The sequence below is a fragment of the Magnolia sinica genome, chromosome 1, assembly GCF_029962835.1.
Source record: "Magnolia sinica isolate HGM2019 chromosome 1, MsV1, whole genome shotgun sequence".
Taxonomy (NCBI): Eukaryota; Viridiplantae; Streptophyta; class Magnoliopsida; order Magnoliales; family Magnoliaceae; genus Magnolia; species Magnolia sinica.
Genome location: NC_080573.1, coordinates 23,118,088 through 23,143,325, shown reverse-complemented (window position 1 = coordinate 23,143,325; position 25,238 = coordinate 23,118,088). Strand labels below are relative to the sequence as shown.

At 39.3% G+C, this 25,238-nt stretch overlaps 1 protein-coding gene and 1 non-coding gene across 3 annotated transcripts in view; both read right to left on the bottom strand.

Moving 5' to 3' along the window:
* Nucleotides 1-23,091, bottom strand: part of LOC131243069 (ornithine aminotransferase, mitochondrial) — a 33,216-nt gene extending 10,125 nt beyond the window's left edge. Inside the window, exons 1-8 of one of the 2 annotated variants that reach the window (XM_058242150.1) lie at nt 22,716-23,091; nt 16,430-16,538; nt 15,777-16,007; nt 13,295-13,454; nt 13,100-13,155; nt 11,580-11,732; nt 9,090-9,187; nt 5,643-5,723 (exon numbers count right to left, since the gene is read on the bottom strand). In XM_058242150.1, the coding sequence (XP_058098133.1) occupies nt 5,643-5,723; nt 9,090-9,187; nt 11,580-11,732; nt 13,100-13,155; nt 13,295-13,454; nt 15,777-16,007; nt 16,430-16,538; nt 22,716-22,867 (1,040 nt within the window). In that variant the 5' untranslated portion in view covers nt 22,868-23,091. The remainder of the gene's footprint in view (nt 1-5,642; nt 5,724-9,089; nt 9,188-11,579; nt 11,733-13,099; nt 13,156-13,294; nt 13,455-15,776; nt 16,008-16,429; nt 16,539-22,715) is intronic. The other variant, XM_058242155.1, reaches the window with a different exon arrangement.
* Nucleotides 21,708-21,897, bottom strand: LOC131221747 (U2 spliceosomal RNA). Its single transcript, XR_009159564.1, has one exon. It is a non-coding gene; the product is annotated as a U2 spliceosomal RNA (small nuclear RNA).
* Nucleotides 23,092-25,238: the final 2,147 nt, after the last annotated feature.

Genomic DNA, 25,238 nt, shown 5'->3' with positions numbered 1-25,238 from the left:
ACCATTGCCCTAGTGGAGGATAGATTTTATTGGCCAAGTCTCAAACGAGACGTGGCCAAAATTATAGGATAGTGTTGTACTTGTCAACTGGAAAAGCAGAAAAAACAGAATACGGGGCTATACACACCTTTGCTAGTTCCATTCGCTCTTTGACAGGACATCAGTATGGACTTCGTGCTTGGGCTCCCCAAGACTATTCGGAAACACAATTCCATATTTGTTGTCGTGGACTATTTTTCTAAAATGGCCCACTTCATCCCTTGTTCGAAGACCTCTGACGCATCTCATGTTGCCAAGTTGTTCTTTAATGAGGTTGTCAAGCTTCATGGGTTACCCAAAACCATAGCGTCTGACCGTGACATGCGATTCATGAGTTATTTTTAGAAGACACTATGGCATATGATGAGTACTAGGCTCCAATTTTCTTCTGCCTACCACCCTTAAACCGATGATCAGACTGAGGTGGTCAATAGGAGCCTAGGAAATTTGCTCATATGTTTAGTAGGGGAACACACCAGGACGTGGGACACTGCACTACCTATCGTCGAGTTTACATTTAATAATTTTGTCAATGGATCCACAGGTTTTAAGTCCTTTTGAAGTCGTTATTGGTTATAAACTTAGGAAGCCTATTGATCTTGTCCCTATGTCCCTGTTCCATGTGCCATCAGAATCTGCAAAATCCTTTGCACATCACATTCATTCATTACATCAAGAAATCAGATGAAAGATCAATACTAGTAATGAACATTACAAAATTTCTGCAGATCAATATAAACAATTCAAGGAATTCAATGTAGGGGACTCTGTGATGGTCCGCATCAGGCCAGAGCGGTACCCTCAGGGAGTTATTCGTAAATTACACGCGCGTAGTGCTGGACCATTCAAAATTATAAAACGAAACAGCCTCAATACGTATGTGGTAGATCTTCCACCTTCCATGAGAATTAGTTCCACATTCAATGTAGAGGATCTAGTTGCATTTCAGGGGACCATTAATATATTGTCCAACATTTCACCTAACCATCCTGATTCCCCAAACCTTTCTCTTGATCCATGGCCCCTTCCCGACCCATCTTCCCAGCCTCTATCTCTCATACTGACCCTTCCCACACCCAGAGAGGAGATAGAGGATATTCTGGACCATCAGATAGTATCGACGTCGGATGGCGGATTTTAAAAGTTCCTGGTCAAGTGGAAGTCACGCCCAACTTCAGACAGTACGTGGCTCACTAAGGAAGAACTTCAGAGACTTGATCCTAACATCTTGGAGCGGTTCTAGAGTTTTGTTTCGCCAGTGGTGAAACCTTCGCAGCCGGTGAGAGTTGATGGGAACATCATGTGCACGTGCACGCCCCCTATCCTACACGTATTCAAGGAGGAGGAAGGCTCCACTATCAATCTGGATTGATGACGACATCTATGGAGGACCTCTTAGTTAGGGGGCTGTGCTATGGAGCATTGGAGTGGACCCGATCATCATGTGGATCCCACCATTAGATCTCATGATCGTGGCCCACTACCCTAGATGATCTAGGATTTTGAGTTTTGATTATTATCATTATTAGAAACATCATGAATGGTTTTGATTGCGTAGACTAGTTGTTATTTTTGTTACTTCATCTCTAAATATTAGTGTGCGCACATGGCGCGGCTTTTGGGGTTTAGGGTTTTCTTGTAAATAGGCAACCCCGTGTAGGTATTTTTCATTGAAGTTTATGAATAAAATTCTGCGTTTTTTTTGTCTTCTCTTTCCCTCTGAGTTGAAGAAGCTAATTGGGTGCGAAACCCTCCCTTCCTCGAAGGGCAAACTACCATGGTGCGAAGCCACAACTATCCCAAATCATCCCACCTCCAACTCCTCACCTCCATCATCTTCCAAAGCCCTCTCATCTTCAGATTCACCTTTTTTTTTGTGCCCAAGCTCTCCTCTGCAACAGATTTTCAGATTCTGGCCCACCAGAGGAGCTGAAACTTCGGCGGAGCACCACGCACACACCGAGCGGCGGATCGACACGAAATTTGGTGTGAGAATGGGCCACCCCTGGCCGACCACACCCTAGGTAGCGCTCTCCAGTTTCGTGGGCCCCACACACGTGCAGACAGGGCTTCACGCACGTGCGCCTGGGCCAGGTGGTTGTCCACACGCGTGGATCGCCTCAAGTTCTGGGTTTCTTCTATTTCTCTCCTTTCTCGTCTTAAAACTCCAACCCTAACCCTAGACAATCCCAAATTCCCAGTATTTTCAACTTTTGCAAACCCTAGATTTTCTCCCGAATTAAAACATGGTGAATCTCTTGAATTGGGGAACAATCCTTTGCAAGATTGGATGAATCTTACATTCCTTTGGGCATTGTTTGATTTATAATTTTATTTGATCCAACCCTAAACTTGTGGAGGCTTGGACCCCCGTAGATTCCCCTTGTTGAATGTTTGATCGAATGTGGGACGTGGAAGTTTGTTATTATTTAAAATTGGTATGATCTAAAGCTTGAAATCTTGCATGTCATATTTAATTTCATGTCCTACATCAAAATGTCATCAACATAGACTAGTAGTGTACTAGTGTAGTAATTCTTTGAGTAGATTCTCGAAGAAACATGGGGTGATCATACCGACTTCGAGTGAAATTTGTTTTGGGGATCATACTGACTACGAGTGAAATTTGTTTTGGGGATCATACTGACTTCGAGTGAAATTTGTTTCGAGGATCATGCTGACATCGAGTGAATTTTGTTTCGAGGATCGTCGAGAGAATTTTCAAACCAAGCACAAGGGCTGGTTTGGGGACATAAGGGGATCAATGTAACCATCAGACAGGATCGATAGCTTCTTTACGGTAACCCGGTGGAACAGTCATATAGACAGTCTTTTTAAGATCCCCATGCAGGAAAACATCCATTTGCAGAATGGGCCGTGATCTGAATGTCATAATTGTGAGGAAAGAACGAATTGTAATTGTCTTAGCCAGTGGTGAAAAAGTTTCATTCTACCAGTCCCATCTTCTTGTCGGTAGCCCAAGGTGACTAACCAAGCCTTGTACATATCCAGCAAATTATCATACTTCAATTTAACAGAATACACCCATTTGAACCAACTGTAGTAGTATCTGGAGGACATGAGACCATCTGCCAGGTCGATTATCTGCTAAGGCTTTTAATCCTTCAGCCATTGCCTTTTGTCAACATTAATGTGTTGTGGCCTGCTAATGTAGGAACAGAAATTGAGTCTAGGACAGAAAATAGGGATAGACAATCAGGAATATGAATAGCTCAAGAAGAATGACATAGGGGAGTAAGCTCGGTGAGTGTAGAGTTCGATATACTTGGAAGGGGAATTTGCATGCTGACTGAGTGAAACTTCTTCAGCAAAGGGGGATAAGAGTGGGTGTCTCTCTTCATCTTCCCTTGATAGATAAGGCCTCGTAAAAATTGGTCTGCAGGAACTCAGAGAGAAGGGTCCAAAAAGGTTGGCATCAAGGACATATCAGAGAGATTTTGTGAAGGATTTTGAAAAAAGAAACAATGTTTAAGGAAGATAATATTATGAGAGACAAATTTCCATTGACAGTAGGGTCATAACAAAGAAAACCATTTTACCCATTACCCACATGTAGGAGACACACAATGTTTAGATTGATCAGAGAGTTTTCTGCATTCATTTGGACGGAGTAAGACAAAGCACAAGCATCGAATGGTGTGGAGAAGATCATAACTAGGATGCATCAACCAAAAATGATTCTGGAACAAGTGATGCGATCATGAAGGCTTAAACTGTCACAAAAAATTTCGATGTTTTCCTTAGCTATACCATTCTGTTGTGGTGTGTAAGGACATGAACATGGTAAAAATAATCCCTTTGTTTTGAAGAATGACTGAAATTTATTCGACACTCTCTCCCCATCTGAAGCAAAATTTTGATACACATAGAAAATTGATAGGACCTCATATTTGGAACACCACCAACACAAGTTCATCGAACACCAGTAACATACATGCCAATGCAATCATGCACGAAACTCACTTCGGCCTAATTATTGTGTGTTATCCAAAAAGGGAAATTTGCGCATAGTTTAGGCCTAGAGCATGCAAACAAGAAACAAGCTCACTACTCGTGAAATCCATTTAAACTGATGAACATGAACCTTTTTTCTTTCTTTGATATATAAATAAAATGGACGCAAAATTTATAAAAAGTAATAACAGGGGCTCCAAAATCTGCCAGAGTTTTTGCTCTCATTGTCATAACAAGCTTGGATGAAGGAGGGGGGCTGCATCAGGTTGGCAGCCAGTATCAAACTTCCGCCACCACTGTTATCATGAATCCTATGATCTGTCATTTGAATAGAGTGGAAAAGCAAAACAGAATTTGTGTGGTTGACTCCAAGTAGTTGGTGTAAGGCTTAAAGCCTCAGATGATAATGGTGATGAATAATAGAGCTCCAAAGTTCATATTATAATTCAGCTAATTGCCTGATCAAACATGTTAATAGAAACTTGTTTCAAGGTATTTGCACTGCAAAACTGATTAATCTAATGATGAATCGTATCATGTATCCATATCTTATCATATCTTACACCATAACAAAGCAGCATTTCATACACACTCCTGCAGCAGATGATTAACAACCTCTTATCTTCTCATACACATCAATTATGAGAAGGACGAATAGTGCAAAACTTCTAAGCACACTGTAAGCACCGTTTAAGAATAATAGACAAGATAGCTCCAAACATGATGTACAAGAGGCTTTTCATATCTCGCATGCTAAGTCCAGCAGCTTAGCTTTCATATTGAAATATATTCATTATTTCAGGCTACATTTGGATGGTCAATGGAATTGAATTCCAATAACTCAATTCTATTGATAGTAAATACCAGCCATTTCCAGCCTGGGTAAAGGAGGGTTGATGTCAAAGGGAAGCCAATTGCTGAACTTTTGCCAAGCAATCTTGAAAGCCAACACAAACAGATCAGACAGGACGATGATGATGATGATGATGATGATGATGATGATGATGAAAAAAGCGTTAACTGACTGAGTGGGGCCACTCCAATATATTTAGTCACTAGCACCCAAATTGCACTTACTGTCGTTTCAAGTCCAACCTGTAATGCATGGAGTTGCGATTACAGTTTTGGTCATCATTACGAGTTTAAATGGTGCCACCACACTTTGGTCATTTCCTCTATAACAAGCTGGAGGAATTGCAACTCAATTCCATTGAGCATCCAAACACACCCTGTTAGGATTTTTTTGGATACAAGTACATGAGTTAGTTTTAATTTACCAATGGACATTGAGTATATTTTAGCATATCATATCTTACCATAACGATAACTACATGGACTTGTAGCTTATCAAAATTTCAAATTGTTTAGGACACCTTCTATCCAAGTCTAACCCAAGAACTATCAATGGGCTGGGACCAGGCTGCAAAAAATCCAAATAGGCCAACCTGATCAGTTGAAATACAAGCCCAAGCCAAACCCGGCCCAGCCTGTTGGCAGCCCTATCTATAACACCTAAACACATGCCTGGCTTAGGTTACATAATTAACATAGATAATTAGCAAACACACCTTCAAATTACAATAAGATGTGGAATTTTGTGTCGTAAATTGGGTTGAAAGATATCATACCTCTCTGCTAGTCTCTCGTCTCTAATGACATCCAGTGAGGCAATTGCAACCGCGCTTGCCAAAGGATTTCCACCGAAGGTACTGATTATCATCAAAATGAGAAGAGAGGTTAGCTCCCGCAACATTAAGTCACAATATAACAAAGACTGGAAAGAAGTGAAAAGAAAGAATATGGCATACTTCCAGCCACAAATGAATAAAAATGAACAAAAACGAGAGAACTGTTATTTACTTGCTCTCCTTATGCATACACCCCTTTTTATAGTGTCACAGTTTTTTTACTGTTCTAATACCAGAAGCAGATAAAATGTGCCTATGCATAAAAATACAGGGTTTAAATATTTATTTCCTTCTAAAGACTTCTCTTAATAATTTCAATAGATTCCCTTCGAGATTCATTCCGAACCATGTGTGTTTTAATCTCAACTTATTCTATATTTCCATGATTTGATCCTGACTGCATGAAGATCATATTGGCATTGTCCTGGAAACTCAGCCAGGTCAACTCAGACATGGCTGAGCTTTACTACACAAAGTTGAATATAGATTAGAGCCTATTGAATGTAGACATGGATGCAAGTCATAGATAGACATGAGGTACCAAACATTGTATCCATGAAAAAACCCAGTGTCTGGATATTAGGGGCAACTTTGGCAGGTCGAGTCAGGTTGAGGGTCAACGCAAGCCCAATCGGACTTGAGGGATGTCAGCCTGAGGCCCGAGACAACCAGAGGCCCAACTGGACCTACCCAAGACGAGTCCAACCAAAGGAATTGAATTATCTACCCAAAATTATCTCGGATTGGGTTGGCTTGTGTTCCCAACCTTTTTCATAGGACAAGCCTAACCGGACTTGAGGGACGTCAGCCTGAGGCTTGAGACAACCAGAGATCCAACTGGACCTACCCAAGACGAGTCCAACCAAAGATATTGGATACTCAACCCAAAATCAACTCAGATTGGGTCCACTTATGTTCCCAACAGGACGGCTGAGGAAAAGGGGGGAAACTAGGAAGTGTGTGAAAGATAACAAAACAACCATTCTAATTATACATATATACATGTGTGTGTTCCATAAATACCCTTTTGGTTGTTTGTGTCACTTGTGGAAGACATCCGAGCCATGCAAAATTGGTGGGCCCCACCATGAAGATTACAAGGTGGGCCAAACCATCTTAACCGATGAAAAGGCAATGTTGTCAGTGAAGGCAAGAGTGAGCTCCGTCCAATGATTGGATTGCCCCAATTATCTGGACAAGCGATATTCATGGCGGGGCTGACCTTTTGCACTGGTCAAATGTCTCACACAAGCGACATGCCAGTGAGATGAACGTGGTTGCACGTTAGCATATGCAACACGCAATAGGTGATCAGTATTGTGCGAGGAGATTCGGAAAAAAAAAAAAAAAAAAAGGAAGGTCCAATACATGCTATGACATAGGACACGAGTATGCTATAGTTAGGATACATATGAGACCAGCTGTGCACATGTGCCATGTACCCAGTGTTCCAAATATTGGCAATATTAATATTTGCCAATATTATACATATCTCCAACCCAGTGATACCGACATTGCTGACATTTTAAAAATCTCCAAATACCACCAATATTTTCAAAAATATTGGTGATATTTGGTGATATTGTCAATATCAGCAGCATTTTATACCAGGGTAACATCCGTAAATCGGCAAAATTTGACAGAAATTGGAAAAAATTTCAAAAACCCAAAAGATCTCCAAAAAATTTTGGAATTTTGTTCCTTACATGATTTCAATCACTCATGGTTTTTATTGAATCAAAGTTGGGATTTGGGGAGAAATCTCAACTCGAAATGAAGATAGGCCGGAACACAAAGGTGATGAAAAATCCATAGAAACTTCTTCTCTTCTTCTTCTTTTTTCAAATGTTAACATGGATTGCAATGAAAATCTATTTATATGCACAACTCCCATGCATTGACATAAATTTGTGCCAAAAAAATTAACATCTAAGTGAAAATTTGAGGAAATTGGGAAATCCTAATTTTTTCCATTTTTAGAATGGAATATATGTGTTTTTTACGGTTAAATGATGTGGAAATTTTATATATTAATGAGTGTTGACCATCTATTGATTGCCTACAAATTTTATACCCGTGTTTTTAACGTCTCTTGGGGTTTTACTAAAAAAATTTATCTTTTTCTCAACGTTTCCTCAATGTTTCCCTCAAGTTGTGATTTTTTCCAGGTACGAGTGATACAACATATGTTTCTGTATCCCCGGTCATCGATACATGCAACGATACCGATCCTCTAAAAACTGCATGTACCTAAACCTAAACTATCCAAATGGCAGGACCCATCCTAGATGGATTATATCCCAAAATGTATAATGAAAGTATTAGCATAACTTATCTATTGATGGAAATCTAATCGATTGCAAAGATCACAGTAGTAGACAACACAAATTTTTATATTAAAAAAAAAAAAAACGCAATTATGCATGTAGCATATTCGAAACTTATAGGGTCATATTCAGGTTGTGTCAGGTTGCCCGAGGTCTTAATGCAAGGCCAACCTGACCTGGGGTCAGGCTGAACCCAACCCAACTTCAACCCAACTCAACCAAACCTGACTTGAAGATTGGGTTAGAACAATGGCGTTTGGGTTGAACCTAACCCAAGTTGGACCCATGGTAGATACAACCAACAATAATAAGAGAACACCGAAAGATGTACGATCATAAAATATCAGTTCACAATAAACATATTTTCAGATAAAAGGAATCAAATAAATGATAATAGGAAAGGATTCAGTGTTAGATACTTGTAATTAAGTTACTTATCAAGTAAATGAGGAATATAACTAATATTCTGACATGGTATCAGATTGCCTTCAAATGAGAAGGCACTCTGCTACCATGTTGAGAATAATAAAAAAGAAACAAAAAACAAGTTAGTTATATATGGCCCATTGACGTGGCAAACACAAATGAGATTTAAAGTTCTCATATATATGGCCCTATTGCGGATGGGCCATATGCAAAACAAACGCCCCACTTGGATGAATTGCAGCCGCTGTTTGGAGAACTCTGGCAGTGAAAGTTAACATTGGTTGGTCTCTTTTCTAATAATCCATTTGAAAGCATCATTAGGTCCTCCAATCGGTGGCTAGAATCATTGGAAATATGTGATTTTTGTGGGTGTGAACCATCCAGGGTAGGCAACAAGAGAAGAATTGTTGGGATTTTGCACATGTTCACGATCTTATGGGATACAAGATGCTTGATAACTAACAATAATGTCGAAGCTTACAAACAATTCTAACAAAAAGAAGAGATAAATTGATGTTTTATATTTCCTTATAACCATCTCAACATTTGGCTACCATGTGCCTGGTGTAGCAATTTTTTATGCGTAGACGAGATGTGGTTCATGAAAATTAGACGACATTGGCAAATTTTGAACCTTCCATGCTCTCCTGGTCGAATGCATAGCATGATGTCCTTGTCAGCGAGCACTGCACTTATGGGTATGACACCAGCCCCTAATGCCTTTCCTAGTATCTGGTTTTTAAAAACATAAAACAAAATTATTAGAAAACAAAGTCAGAAGCTAAAATAATTGCAAGCATCTATATATGAAGACATGATAAATGCTAATATCACACATACCTAAACGGGATTGGGAACACATGGCCCACTTGTATGCCACTCGAGCCACTCATCCAAAGGGCCAACATGGATGGGCCATGGCCTAAAAACCACACCAGTTGGGCAATTCTAATTGCACAAATGGAGGAAATCTGCTCATTGATTGTGAACAGTTGGTCAACTTTTTTGTAACCTCCCCTTTTCCCTAAATCATCCTTCAATACAAATGGTTAGGATGGCCTGGTTGCAGTGATTATTGACCTATGGCCCACGAGCTGCCTGAATGTCATGCTAGTATGCCATGTGTCAGAATAGAGGTGTGGGGCTGCATTTGGTATTAGAATTCCTCCTAAGACATGGACGCTTGCCAATGTTGATGACCCATGTCTATGTTGACGCATAGTGAGATGGCTAGAAAACATATAGAATCATCCCCTTCTCACATATGGTGGTGGTGGACCGGTACCCACCCAACTTAGGCCAGGTTTGGTGCATGGGATTGAGTCGGATTGGGTGGGATGGAATTGATTTTAGTGTAATGATTATATGGTGGCAAGTTTGTCGTTGACTCCCATAGCTTGGAGGTCATCCTATCCCATGTTTGAAAGGAAGGTGGTGATAATGTACATCCCTAGTTTTACTTTGAGATGCGTTTGGATTGAATTGTGGAAGCAGCGAAAACTCATCCTCCTCTGTAGTATGTTTGGAAATGTTGCAAAGCACCACCGCCCTCTGAAGCATGTCGACATCACCAAGTTATGCGGACCCCACCATGATGTATGTGTTATATCCGCACTATCCATCCGTTTGGCGAGATCATTTTATGGCATGGGCCAAAAAATGAAACAGATCCTGAGCTTACATGGACCACACCATAGAAAGCAATGGGTATAGTGACACCCACTGTTGAAACCTTCCTAAGGCCCACTGTAATGTCTATTTGTCATCCAACCTGTTCATAAGGTCACACAGACTTGGATGAAGAGAAAATACAAATATCAACTTGATCTAAAACTTGTGTGGCCCCCAAGAAGTTTTTAATGGTAGGCATTCAATCCCCAATGCTTTTTGTGGTGTGGTCCACCTGAGCATTGGATCTGCCTGATTTTTTGGCCCATACCCTAAATTGATCTCAAAAAATGGATGGATGGTGTGGATATAGACCATACATCATGGTGGGACCCACAGAACTTGCCGACGTCAAAATACCCATTTGCTGGAATTGCAAAAAATAGGACGACAATGGAGATCGAATGTGGGGATTGAATGTCTGAGGGTGAAGAAAATTTTGTATCAGGATGATACTTGTGCCTATAGTTTTATCTAAGTGGTAATAACCCCATGAACAGTTTGGATGGCATATATACATTATGGTCAACTCTAGGAAAGTTTCAACGGTGGACGCTTCCGCTCTCATTTTTTCGTGTTGCATGGCCCACCTGAGTTTTGGATTTGCTTGATTTTTATGTTCCTATCCTATTATGGTCTTTTAAAACAGATGGATGAAGTGGATTTGTCACGAACATTGTTGTGGGCTCCACACAACCACGAGCACAAGTCACAGGCATTCCACTCCCGATTTTGTCTCTCTTGAATCCGTCGAGAGCTTCTCTGGATACAAAAGTAGATCTAGAAAACTGAAGTAGGATTGGGAAAACCCTCTCAATTTGACGTTGTAACCAGTGTGGTTTCTAATGCCTTGAACCATCACCGACGAATGAAGTCCCAAACGAGGGATAGGATTGGAACCGTGGGATTTGCAATCCAATCCATCTTAATACATTCTAATACTCTGCACCAAACATGCCCTTAATGGGCCCATCTTGGCCAGGGTTGAGTAATGCCCTGCTCAGTAGGCCCATGGGTCAAGGGACAAGCCGAAGCTTAGCTTTTGAGGCCCAAATGGAAAGTGGGATGGGCATGGAACTGCCCTAGGCCCATCAGGCCCCTAGTATGTTCACAAATCATCTAGCCCATCATGCATAGTGGTGCTAGGATAAGCTTGCATAAATATTTCAGTCTTTACCACAATCATGCAAAACCTAGTGACCTAACCCACCCTTGCATAAGCTTGTGAGAGTATTTTTAGTCTTTTAGACACTCATATAAAACCTAAATTACCTAACAACCTGAACTTCCCTCCCTCTATTTTAGTTTTTTGGAACAGTCATAAAACACCCAACGGCCCCAACATCCCTCCCTCTTCCATTTCTCATCCCATGATTGGGTGGAACCGGCCTTGGCCTGGACCAATCCAACATGGCTGATTGCCAACCCCCAATTGAGGTAGAGGAAAAGGCTTTACCACAACATCAGGCCGGATGTTTTCCCAGTCACAAGCTAGCATTCTCCCTGTGCGTGCTATTCCAGTTTGTATTTCATCTGCGATCATCAGAATGTTGTATTTCGAGCAGAGGTCTCTAACGGCTATCAAGTAGCCATCGGGTGGAAGTATTACCTGGAAAGAAACAAATACCAAAAGAGCATATAAAATATAGCATACCCAAGTTATGAAAATATACCTTGGACATACCAAACACTGAATCTATCAAGTATATGACAAAAGCGCCAAAGCCACTTTTATAGAAACAATGTTTCCAATGTATTATAGGCATAATTACCAAAATCCTACGATTTAAAACATGTAAAACACCCGTACCTATTAAAAATCTTCTTCTTCTTTTTTAAAGTGTTTTTGGAGAGAGAGAGAGAGAGGATATAGGAATTTTGATATTAAAAAACCCAAAACAAAGATATCAAAATATCTTTGTTCTTAGAAAACAAAATCGAATGTTGCTTGTTCCAATGTGATTCTACACTTAAGAAAGGTAAAAAGAATATAAATTGTTAAAGGATTCTTGTATGTTTTTTCAAGTAAATTTCTTGAAAGACAAAACAATAAAGGAAAGACAGCGATCCTTTAACACTATCATGATATGTATTATTTTTATTGGTCCATATTGATGGGAAATGGATGATTGATGAGTTTTTCTTCTTTTTTTTTTTTTCTTTTTCTTATTTATTTATGTTCTTAAGAGTTTTTTCATTTTTACAAAATCAGGAAAAAAAAAAATTTACAATTTACAACTCAATATGATCCAACCCCTTCTATAGAAATGATTAAAGGTCTTAGTTCCAACCCCTTCTATACAATTTACAACATCGATTAAAGGTCTTAGTTCCATACATATGATGCTTCTAGCCTTTGACCAGTAAGTTAGGAACCCAGTTGAACAGAGTTGCAATCCAAGATGACCTAGTTGCAGAGTTCAAACTTAATACAAGAATTGGTGTTGAAGTGGTCAGACATTGACACATTTTCGGTGTTGAATAAGTACACAGTTTTAGATGCAACGACAATAGAAAGCCTGACAATATAATACGCATGTACAGTTACCAGATGCATTTACCATACTATACAAATGTTACTTTATTAAAGCATACAATGTGGAAAAAGATTGACTGGATGAATATAGATACATTATTACAATATAAACAGTACATAAATTATATTAGATCACAATCAAAGAATAAAAATTGAGGCTATTTACCAACATCTATGTTGATGTGTGTCAAAACAAGTTCTGACCAGCGCATGTCTAACAAGGTCAGTTTTTCACCAATCAAAGTGTCCTCATTAAATAGATTCAAGTTAACATTCAAAACCTTGATTCTGAAAACAATTCTACTTGATAATCCAATGAAAATTTTCCAATTTTACAAAAGGAATTAGAGTTTGGTTCATTACAATAAACCTGGTGGAGTCCCAAACAACTCGGCAAGGTTTGATTCAAACAAATTAGACAAGGTACTAAGCATACTCACTCCTGCCTCTCCTTGAATTGGTTCAAACAGAAACCCAGCTATCCGATCTCCATGTTCTGAAATTCCAAAGAGATTCAACCAATTATGCATCAGAAGATCTGGAAGAACAGCATTTTATCATTGCATACTAATACAAATACAGTATATAACATCAACCATGGTTGAATATATATCATCCTTTATATTCTAACAAACCTTTGAAGATTTTTTCAAGTGCGTCAGCGTCACCAAAATCAACCTTTAGATGGCCTGGTAATAAGGGCCCAAAACCACGCGTAGCATCATTGTCACAGCTCATTGAAATGGCACCCAAGGTACGTCCATGAAAACATCCACAACAAGAAACTATGATAGCCTGCAAGAGAACGGCTCCTTAACCAAGCTAATAAAACATGCCCTTTCGAGATAGCAACATGTGAACGCTAGAAGAGAAGAGATGCTATTACAAATGTACAATGTGCTTCATAGATATCCTACACAGTACTCCCTACTGTCCATGTGATAGCCACGACTGTCAAACTGGTGGGACACTACTTGGATGGGCTATAGGCCAAAATCATAGTTATTGGATAACTTTGCCCGTGCAGTTGTTGACATTTTGCCCATTGAATTAGGACTTCTGCTCTCTTTTTTTCCATTTTTTGTTTTTTCCAAAGCCTTTTTCAGCCCACTGAGGATTACTATTGTTTTTTGGGCCATGACCATGCACATGGTGGCCCACCAAATCAACATTCCTGATCACTGTGGAAAAGTCCACATGTTCTTAGAGATGTTTTGGTGACATTCCTCAATTTAAAAAGTATCTCCCTTCAAATAAGTTCTTTTCAAAATGGGAAAAAAAATCAATTTTCACAAGCATTTCTTTAGCAGATATTCAAGGTACACTCTTTAGCTTCTTAGTATGGGCAAGAGATGGTAAGGCCTGTTTGTCCAAGTAAAAATACAATGTTCAGTTAGGTATTTGTTTTGTCCAATAGACTGTACATGGAAACCATGTTTTGGTGATCCAAATCATTAGCATGGCAGTGAAAATAGTACATTTTCAGCCAATGGAAGATATTCCGAAAACAACCACGAGTTCCTCAAGGGCAATATAAGATACTGAAAGAGCCTATAGGAGCCCAAAATTGACATATACCTAAAGTGAGCAAAAAGATATGGACACAAAGAAAGCCTACCAGTCAGGAATATATTTTAAAAATGCATTAAATAGCTCTTAGAAATTTAATTTTTTAAGACCTATAACTCGAGGGTTTATTGGGTCTGATTGGTAGGATGTGAAGGACGAAGGATTTCCTGATGAGCCGATTGTGTATGGCTGTGGGACCCACAGTTCCATGATATGATAGGCTCCACCTCGGATGGGAGATGCCCCAAAAATCTCGAAATTGGAAGATCCTAACCATCAGCGACCAATGAATATACAGCCAAAGGGGAAAAAAAGTCACTACAAAGTACAAACAATGGTCAATAGAAAAGGTCGAGGATTACACTTCTAGGGATCCTCCACCCACTGTTGGGCCAATTAGATCGCCATTATAGATCCCTAGCCATCGACTACACTAGTACTGAACAGGCAACCATCTCAACACTATTCACTGTTAATCAAACTAAATAAAGAGAAAACACAAGATTTATATTAAGATAAGAGCTAGGGCAATCTTAGTAAATTAGAGCTCCCAAGTGCACAATGTGCTACTTTCACACTCCACTTGAACTAGAGGACTTGACACCTTTTATAGAAAGCTATTAGGACTCACATTACCACAACTAATCAATGTGGGAGAAAACAACAGAGGCAATTCCATAAGACAATATATAACATTTGAGATTGTATTCTCAACGTTCACATCGTGATGCGTCACAACATGATTATTCCTCTTAACAACCAAATAACTCATGAGATTGATTTTAATGGATCAAGGAAATAAGTTGATTGTCATTAGAATCTAGAAAACTCAACCAAATAGTCAAAAATAAAGATATAAATAAGTAAAATCAGAATAATGAAAAAAGTACTCGCACAACTTGGTTGAGGACTCAACCAAGTTTTTAGGCCCTCGTGGAGTACAATGTCTTGAGTTTTAAAGCCTTTATATAGAATATTTTAGATGTTAGGACTTAAAAGCCAAAGTGTTGAATCTTTGTCCAAGGAACAAAGCAAAATCAGTTAAAAGTTATGAATGGCTTGAACTACAACCTAATCTCATCATCTTAAAAGGAAAAAAAAAAAAACAACTATTACTCTCCTCTAACTCCAAAAATTTACTCAGGGCCCGTTTGGATGGCGACTACTGAAAAATGGGGATGGTAAAATCTTGTGGGGTCCAATTGCCAGCTCAGCACAAGCTTTGTAAATCCCTGTCAATTTGGGGGGTTCGTTCCCACAAAATGATAATAATTGATTTTCAAAGTATTTTTCAGAATCCAATCTTTAGCATTTTGGGGGGAGTAGTCCTGCAAAATAACAAGAATTGATAGAGCTAATGGTGTGGGCCTGCAAGATATGTGAACCTGTTTTTCAAGAATCTCCATGCGAACTAGCCCATAACCAGATAAAATAGAGAAAGGAACCAGGAACATGTTTTTTTCGATTTCTCTGCTTTATAGACAATTATATATAGTTAGCATTTTTATTTTATTTTTTTGAGATGCAGCTTTTATGACCACTTCTTACCTCATCCTTAGGAATTTTTTTCTTTTCATAACCCCATTTCCTTGCCAGTTTCAGAGCAGTTTCAACACCTTCAGCACCAGTATTCATTGGTAGCATCGTTTCATAGCCAAACATGCAAGTCAGACGCTCTGCAAAGATTGGGAATTTATCATTATAGAAAGCCCTCGAGCTGAGAGTGAGTCTTTCTGCTTGTTCAGCTAAGGCTTTCATTATTTTTGGATGGCAATGTCCCTGCAGCAAGGGAGTGCAGTTAAAACAGATGTCCAACACAAAATGAAAAAATGTGCCAAAATGACACTTCAAAGAGTCCCACTATGGTTACTCTCCCGTGTGGAAGATCCAGGCTGTCCATCAGGTGTGCCCCACCATTTATACTCTGTGGCCTGAAATATCGCTCATCAGGTAATCAGGTGAAGTCAAATCTGTTTTAACCATTCATTTTTCATAAAAATATAGCCTGCTTGATGACAGGACTGACCTGACTTTTCAGCCATAACACATGCATTTGGGCCCAACTGAGAAACAGCTAGATGTTGCACACACAAGCAGCACCAACTTGCTTGGGAGAATAGGATTCAAAATACTATAGTGAATAGCCACCACATTTCTATTTCAGATAAGAAAATCCAGCATCTTAAATGGATAGTGCCAACCTGATTGACTGCCGAGTAAGCAGAAAGAAAATCTAAGTATTTGTGACCTTCCGGATCCCATACACATGTACCCTTGGCATGAGAAAATACCATCGGAATCGGGTGGTAACTGCATTTAACCATAGAAGCTGACTCAATAGGCTGTCCAGACTGAGGTTTTCAAATTCCATATCAAGGCCAGAGCAATAATGGTATATCACAAATGTAATAGTGGTGTATGCAAGGCAAGAGAACCATATGATCAAACCTTATATATTAAAACACAAGGGTATTATCATATGCACGCTTCATGCTGTCTCATGGAAAATCAACAAAGACATCTCCACTAAATACGTGGCGCATGTGCATAGTAATCAAGACTGTCGATCTGGTGGGTCCATCCATCATTTGGTCATCCCAAAATCGAGGCAGTTGGACAACCGATCAGATAAATGAGATGTGAAGGGACACAGTCATACTAAGAAAAAACTGTGCAAAAGATGAGCACCCATCCAAATCCAATGGGCAAAACTCAGAACCACTGGGTAATTAGGATCTTCCATTGACCATGACTTTCAGGCTATTACCCATTCAGCTAATGGTCCACCATATCAACTGTACTGTTCTCCGTGCATGTTTTCCACATGTACAGTGGAATCTACACTTCACTAACTTCTATGAAGCATGAATTATTAGCATTTCTCCTATATTATGACGGTTGGCTGGATTTTAGAGGCTTTTCCATGACTTTGTTGAAGATGTGTATAAGACACTTGGAGGACATAGGTTACAGTGCAGCTGGTTGGATACTTGGATTACGAGGGTTGATTCCTTCAATGGATAATAAAGCATTCAAAATCCCATGGAGGGTAACAAGTTTTTTGAGGATCTCCTAGACTTGTTTGAGAGCATTAAAACATGGAAATAAACCCAATGAAGATTGTCAATCTCAACTTTTGCAACAACATCCAGAATGAAAAAAGAAAAACAAAGGGTGTTTTTGGTTCATGGTCATTTCCTGAGCGGCAAAAATTATTTGTGATTTTGGAATTTCTAGTCTAGGTATAATTTCCAAAAATCACAAAATGAGGCTCGATTATGACGTAACAGAAAGAAAGAGATATTTCCTATCCACCCTACTAATATCATTTCATGATTTATTCAAGTTCTATTAAAAGTAGAAATCCCAAAAATCATGAATTATTTTTGCCGTGCCACAAGTCAGACACAGCTCGGTTATGTAAGCAAAATAAATAAATAAATCTACCACACTAGTCAAGCTAGAAAGAGTATCAAGTAATTGGAACAAATTATTAATACATAAACACCAAAGACTTTGACGATATACGATGAACTAAAGCAATGCATTTAACTTCACCTAACTAAATATAACAGACCAAAGAACAGACAACTTTCATATATTCAACCTAGGGGTATGGCACGTGGAGCTAAGAGGGGATAGAGAGAGAGAAAAAGGAGAGATTTGGAGGGAGGAGAAAATGGAAAGAGAGAGAGAGAGAGGGCAAGGTAGGCACTAGACGCAAGTGCGTGCAACACGGAGAAAGAGAGAAGGGATCATCCTCATTGTTTCCGTTGTTGTGGGCTACTAAAGTCCCTAATCTGCTTAATTTTTGGGCTGATGTCTTAACATGAGCCGACGCAAGAGTTGTACGGAGTGGATGTCACACACTCGTCAGGGTGGGCTCCAAAGAGCCTTTTCCGCACACTCCTTAAGGGCTCGTTTGGCCGGGCGGATTGGAAGGGATTGAATGGCATCGGAAGGGATTGGAAGTTAAATCCCGGGATTGGCCGAGCGTGCCAAACAGACTGGGTGATCTGATCCCAATCCAATGGATCTTAAGACAATCCACTGACAACACCATCATTACCTTTAAATCCCATCCAATCCACCCTAATCCATTCAAATTTGCCTGGGACGTGTTTGGTTCGAGGGATTGGAAGGGATGGGAAGGTTTAATCCCGGGATTGGCCGGGCGTGACAAACAGACTCAATATAGCAATCCCAGGAATAGCAATCCCATGGATCTTAAGACAATCCACTGACAACACCATCATTACCTAGAAATCCATGCCATCCACCCTAATACCATTCAATCCCTTCCAATCCACTTGGCCAAACAGGCCCTAATTAAACATTTTGTGTGGTCTGCACACAGACAAGAGGAGAGGTCGGAACTGGCTACATGCATTAAAAGAAGTGAAAGGAATCAGGTGCAACCTATGAAGTCCCTTGTGCTTAAAATCTCAACCGTTCATTTACCATCCCTTAACCGATAATGTGAAGACTAATTACAAGGGCAAAATTGTGCAGAACTACTGGTGTTATATAGTAGAGATGGTGACTGCATAGTGTATATTGATAACACTTCTCTAAAGGATTTCATGTTTGTAAGCATCAAATTATCATTCCTACCATATAATGTACAGATTCTTTAATTCAGAGAAAAGCATGCTTTAAGGGAAATGGAAACTACATAGTTACCTAAATACATACGACTATCCAGAAATACAGAGAAATTTATGAGGATGGCTTTAGGGAGAAGGCATAGAGAGAATTACATCTGACAAATGTAAAAAATGATTCCAAAATTCTTATCTGCACCAGGATTTAACTGTTACAGACTTATAGGCATCAACATTTTTGGATTGACTTACAATGACCAGACCGAACAGGCCACCTCTGTGCAATCGCAGAAGTAGCTATAAAACTCATCTGAATCAAATCCAAAACAGTTTATGCTGACTACTCTGACTTGGGCTCGTGATTCTCATCAATCCTATTTACCAACAATATAAATCTATACAAAAGAAGAGGACAATGGATCCTCAACCTGAGGATATCCACGGTATACTCGAGTTCTCAGTCCGTGCAAGTGGAACCCATGACTCAGCAGTCTACATCAATCTTGTTCCTTTTTTTCAGCTGAAGATGGATTGTTGCTGTATTTCTCAAAACGAAACGTTAGCATCATCCTATCTAGGAGATTTTTGTGGCATGGTCAATCAAATCATGGTGTGCCCTGACCCTAAGGGGCCAAATGTCTGAATGACAGAACGATGGGCCCCGTTGTACATGCTGAAAAACTGAGTACATTGCAAATATCCTTCAGTGAAGAATTGTATAATTCCTCCCCAAAACTGGTCATACAACCCCTAAAATGACAATGGGTCCCTACTCATGGCTAAGTGGTAAACTCACAAGAGTTTCAACACAGAGACCATGGGTTCAAGTACCATTGTGGTGTGTGTGGGTGGGTGTGAGTGTCTGTTCAAAAAAAAGAAAAGAAAGAAAGAACCCCTAAAATGACAAGACTAGCAGAAAAAGCCATAACCCCAGCAGTGTTTTCAATAGCGAATAGTGTGTAACATTGTGTTCGCCCCTCTAAAGCGTGACGTGTAAGCTACATTATCCTTTGAGAAAAATAAATAAATAAAATGTGTAAGCAACATTGAGTGTAGCATAAGCTACATGCTACTCCAATTTTAACTAAGGTTGTGCTTGGTTGAACCAAATTAGACTGCTTAATCATGAAATTTCATGATATTTGGTGCAACCAAATGCAACCTAAAATAATAGGAAAAATAGGACAATTAAGAACAAAGATAAAGAAAAGAGCAATGGAACTGATTTAATACTGTTACTTATACTATTTTGCTAAAATCATTGAAAAATTAACCAGATTTTATTGAAAGTAGAAAAATATAACAAATCATTGAAAACATTAATTGATTTTAATGTTTTAATGAAAATAATTTTAGCGTGAGTTATATAAAGCTTAGCGCAGGGTATGTAGCATGTGGCATTTGTAAATTAGCGTATAGCATATGTTACAGAGGACCAAGCTATTTTCATGAGCTACATGGTATTAAGGCTAAACTACACTATATAGAACAAGCTATTTAAAACATTGCCCCAGCATCATCAGTCACATAGCCAAATTGCAAATAAGGATAACAACCTAAGGAGAACGAACTATTTGTGTTTAGTATGTGTAGAGATGCGATAACCCTTCTTTGAGTTGGGTGCTTCAGAAGAAATTTCTCATGGGTATCGCATATGACCATTGAATTGAAATCTCCAAAGGCGCATATGGATACAAAATCCCCTGAATTGCAATTGTATCTAATAAAGTGCAGATAACCAGATTGTAATTTCCTTAGCATTCATAAAGAGGATCGAGCCTCCAAATTGCCATTACGTTACTTTGAAGTTACGTATCTGCAGTTTAATGGCTACTTCCTCACTGTGCATTCTAGCAAAATCATTCATTTTCAGTATTTCCTCTCCATTAAACTGAATCTTCATAATGCAATCCACCTGTTCATCCAAACGCATACCAAATCTCAACAACCAGCCGCCAGTAATATCGATTAATCCGTGAAAAGACTTTGTTAACTGCCTTGGAAGATCTTAAAGAGATTGTGAATCATAGCAGAAGAAAGTTATTTTTTATGTTATAATCAAATCCACAATGAGTAAAGGTTACAAAACCAAACAATGAACTAAGCCAAATAGCAAATAACCATTAAAAAAACCAATCAGATATTGAATGAAACCATGTAAAACATCCATAAGAAAACTACATCTATACATATATCTATATCTGCACATGAGGAATGCTAATATACAGCTCTTGTAATGGAAGGTTTGTGCAGCTTCATCCTCATGGTACACTGAGAAACATTTGTAATTATCAGGATTGGTTATCTGGTGAACCAACAAGCAGATAGGCGATATCCCATATTGATATGGGATTGGACAAGGGTAGCCATCTGACCAGTGGCCAGAAAAAGGAACAGTTGGAGGCATGGCCCACTTTCAACCATCAAAATTACAACAACTGGACTGTTAGATTCATCCAATCACTACGATTTTTCCGCTACATATTATCCATTTGGTGGCCCACCAGATCAATGGTCCCAATCACCACGCATGTTTGCCATGTGTAGCTTTAGGAAAAAGATGGAATGAACCTCTATGGTGAGAACAACATATTAGCATTCCTCACATGCATATATATTTTATATTTGCATTCGTCATGTACACATATTTTATACACGTATGTATGTATGCCCGATGATCCCCAAATCTACCAAGACGAAAGGCTACACATGCAGTGAACAGAAACCATTTGGAGAAGAAATACTAGAAAAGAATACAAAATCAAATACTGAAGCAAACTAATATAGAAACATCAATAAGAAAAGCGCATTCATGTTCATGTGGATGTATTTCATTTCTCTTTGCATGTACATGTACCTGTGTGTGCCTGTGTTAAAGGGGTGCGTGCCAGGCCCGTGTAGTAGTGCAATGCACGGGCAACGCTTGAGGGCCCCATATGTGACTGGTGGGCCATACCCCACAAGAAATAAATTTAATATCGTGTGATCCAATGGACCATGTATCAGATATTAGACCGATAAGAACAGATACTACACTTGAACTTAGCCGGAAGGCCGAGAACGATATATATGTGTATGTATATGTATATCATCTATCTACAAAGGTAGATATCTGAGTATCGTATATACTTGTCTATATACATGTATATGTTTGTTTATATGAGAGATCCAACCAATCAGGACTGTTAATTTTTCATCCAGTCTATAGATATTTTTCATCATCTCGTGTTTGTGCAACATCCAACCTGCCCATAATGTTAGCCACACCATGAGGGTCACCTTACGTAAAAATCAGCCTAATCCACCCCAACCCATTAGGAGGGCCACACCAATATTTCTTTTTTATATCAACGGCTATACATTTTTTTTCTATAGTGTGGCCCACCTAATGAGTGAAATGGGCTGATTTTTGCACTAGACGATCCTTGTGGTTGGACCAACACACTGGATGCGTTGGATTTCACAAATTCATGAAAGGTTGGACCTTTTAGACTGGTTGGACGGTAAATTCTCATCGAACCTTTTGGATGTGAGCATTTTTCTGTTTATATAGATGCATATGTATATATTCATGTATGCAAAAAATAAAATAAAATTATAATAATAAATAAATTGTAAAATAAAACTGGATTAGAACAAACAATTCCAGCAATCAAACATGAAATCAAACAAGGAAGTCCAAATGGGTGTGAAAGAAATTATCTAAAAAGCATCCAAACAGTCCAAAATGAAAGAAAGTAATTGGATTAAAACAAATAATTCGAGCAATTAAACAAGAAAATCCAAATGGGTGTGAAAGAAATCCTATAAAGATAACCAGACAGCCCAAAATGAAAGGGAAAAAAAAATAAAAATAAAAAAGATAGAACAAGAAGGAACTTGCTTGTGGGCACTGTATTCAGATTCCATCTTCATGAGCTCCTCAGAAGAGGAAGATGGTTGGCTGCCTTGAGGAATTGCACTCATTTCCCTTCTACTAGTACTACAAATCCTCCTCAACAGAGATTGAAGAGGCCTTCTAATACTAGTAGCCATTGATATCAATGTATTTATAGATTCTTCAAAGAGAGGAAATCTGATATTGAGGATTGGATCAGTCGGTGGATGGAGTTCGATTCAAAAGTTCTCAATGGATATTCATGTCTGAGAATGGAGTCGAAAAGGCAACGAAAAGAAAGAAGAAAGCGTAAGTTATGTACTAATTTACGGAATTGCCCCTGACTCTGGAACCGAGAAAGGAAGGCACGAATCGGAGGAGAAGAGATAATGGCGTAGGTGTCCCATGAAGCAGTTCCGTACTGAGTAAACTATGCGGGGCCCACAGTGTATGTTAGTGTCTTATCCACGCCGTTCATCCGTTTTTCCATATTATTTTAGGGTACGAAATCAAAATTGAAGCATATCAAAATATCAAGTGGGTCACACCACAGGAAATAGCGGGGATAATGATTTACACCATTAAAACCTTCCTAGGGCCACAGTGATGTTTATTTGTCAATCGAACTTGTTCACAAGGGCACACGGTAGGGGTGCACACAGGTCGGTCTGGTCCAGTTCTAAGGTGAAACTAGAACCAAATCTTTCTTAACGATTTTAGGATATTCCGAATCAGAACCAGACGGTTAGCACCCTAAAACCGAACCGGAACCGAACCATTCAAACCAATCAGTTCCGGATCGATTCCATGGTCCTGGACTTTTTATAATCCAGTCCAATTACATGTTTTATTTTACGATCTAGCTCATGTTCATTCGTATTGTAATTAATTTGATGAATAGTTTAAATATTATATAAAGTATGCAAAAATACATCTATGAAAACAATAAAATGGTGCATTGTAAACCATAAATCATAAGTCAAATATGGAAACAATCAAAGAATTCCTAGTTCGATTCCAAGTTCGGTTCCACAATTCGGTTTCACAGTTCAGAACCACGGTTCGGTTCTATGGATCGTTCACGGTTCAGTTCGGTTCTACATGCCCCAAAATCGAAAACCGAACTGATATAATCGGTTCTTTGATTTTTAAAACCGGAACCGGTGCACTCTAGAGCCGGACCAAACCAGACCGTTTGGTCAGTTTCGATCTGGTTCCACGGTTTTACCGGTTCCATGTGCACCCCTATCACACATATATGGATTAAGGGAAAACATTGATTCAGCTTGATTCAAAATTTCTGTGGCTCCCAGGAAGCTTTCAATGGTAGCCGTTCACTTCACACTTTTTTCTTCCTATGGTGTGGTCCACTTGAGCTTTGAGGTTGCTTCAGTTTTGATTGAGATCATGCCCTTAAATGATCCCGTAAAACGGATGAACGGCATGGATAAGACACATACATCAAGGTGGGCCCACAAAAGTATGCAAGTCCATGCCATACAAAGGGTGGGCCCCGCTTGGGGGTGGTTCATTAAATTGAAGTAGAAAGATGTATGCGATGCGGATTGGGTGGCAAGGCGCTCAGTCACCACACTGTTGTACCGTGATATGGAGACTGTGGGATCCACCGTGATGTCTGTGTTCTATCCACGCCGTCCATTTATTTTTTCAGATCATTTGAGGATAATAGGCCAAAATTGAAGCATATCTGAAGCTCAAGTGGACCACACCACAGAAAACAGGGGAGACAATAATGTCCACCGTTGAAAACCTCCCCAGGGCCCACCGTAATATTTTTTTGTCATCCAACCTGTTCATAACTCATAAGGTCACACAGATCTGGATGAGAGGAAAATATAAATATCGGCTTGATCCAAAACTTCAATGGCCTCATAAAGTTTTCAACGGTAAGCATTCAATTCCCACTGTAGTATGGTGTGGTCCACCTGAACTTTAGACCTACTCCAATTTTGTTCAGATACCCTGAAATGATCTGAAAAAACGGGTCAACGGCACGGATATAAAACCTACATCACGGTGGACCCAACAGAGACTTCACATCACGGTAAAGGGTGGTGAACACCTCACTACCTCTCTGCACAGTCCGCGTCCAGATTGGACGTCTAACGTACGGCTAGGATCGGTAGTAATTCATGGTCTGATTTCGACGAGTTTTGTCCATTAATAGGAGATCAGGTTTTCTGAATCAATTTCCTTTCTAAGCTTAATGAAGACTCGTTTGGATCACTTGGACGGTTTAGATTGATTGTACGGACATCAAGCACTGCCAGAGCATCAAACGAACTAGTCACGTCCACATTACACAACGTACGATCCATCGCTTTCCCAGACCATTTATCAAAAGACCAATTTGCTATTTGCCAATAAGCAACCCATGATGGATCCCAATGAATAATAGATAGCTGAAACTTTATATTAAACTTGTCTTTCACAAATTATCTTTGACCGTCCATTTTATAGGCTATCGATCAAATGGTTAAAATTGTTTCATTGGTGTGATTTTTACCT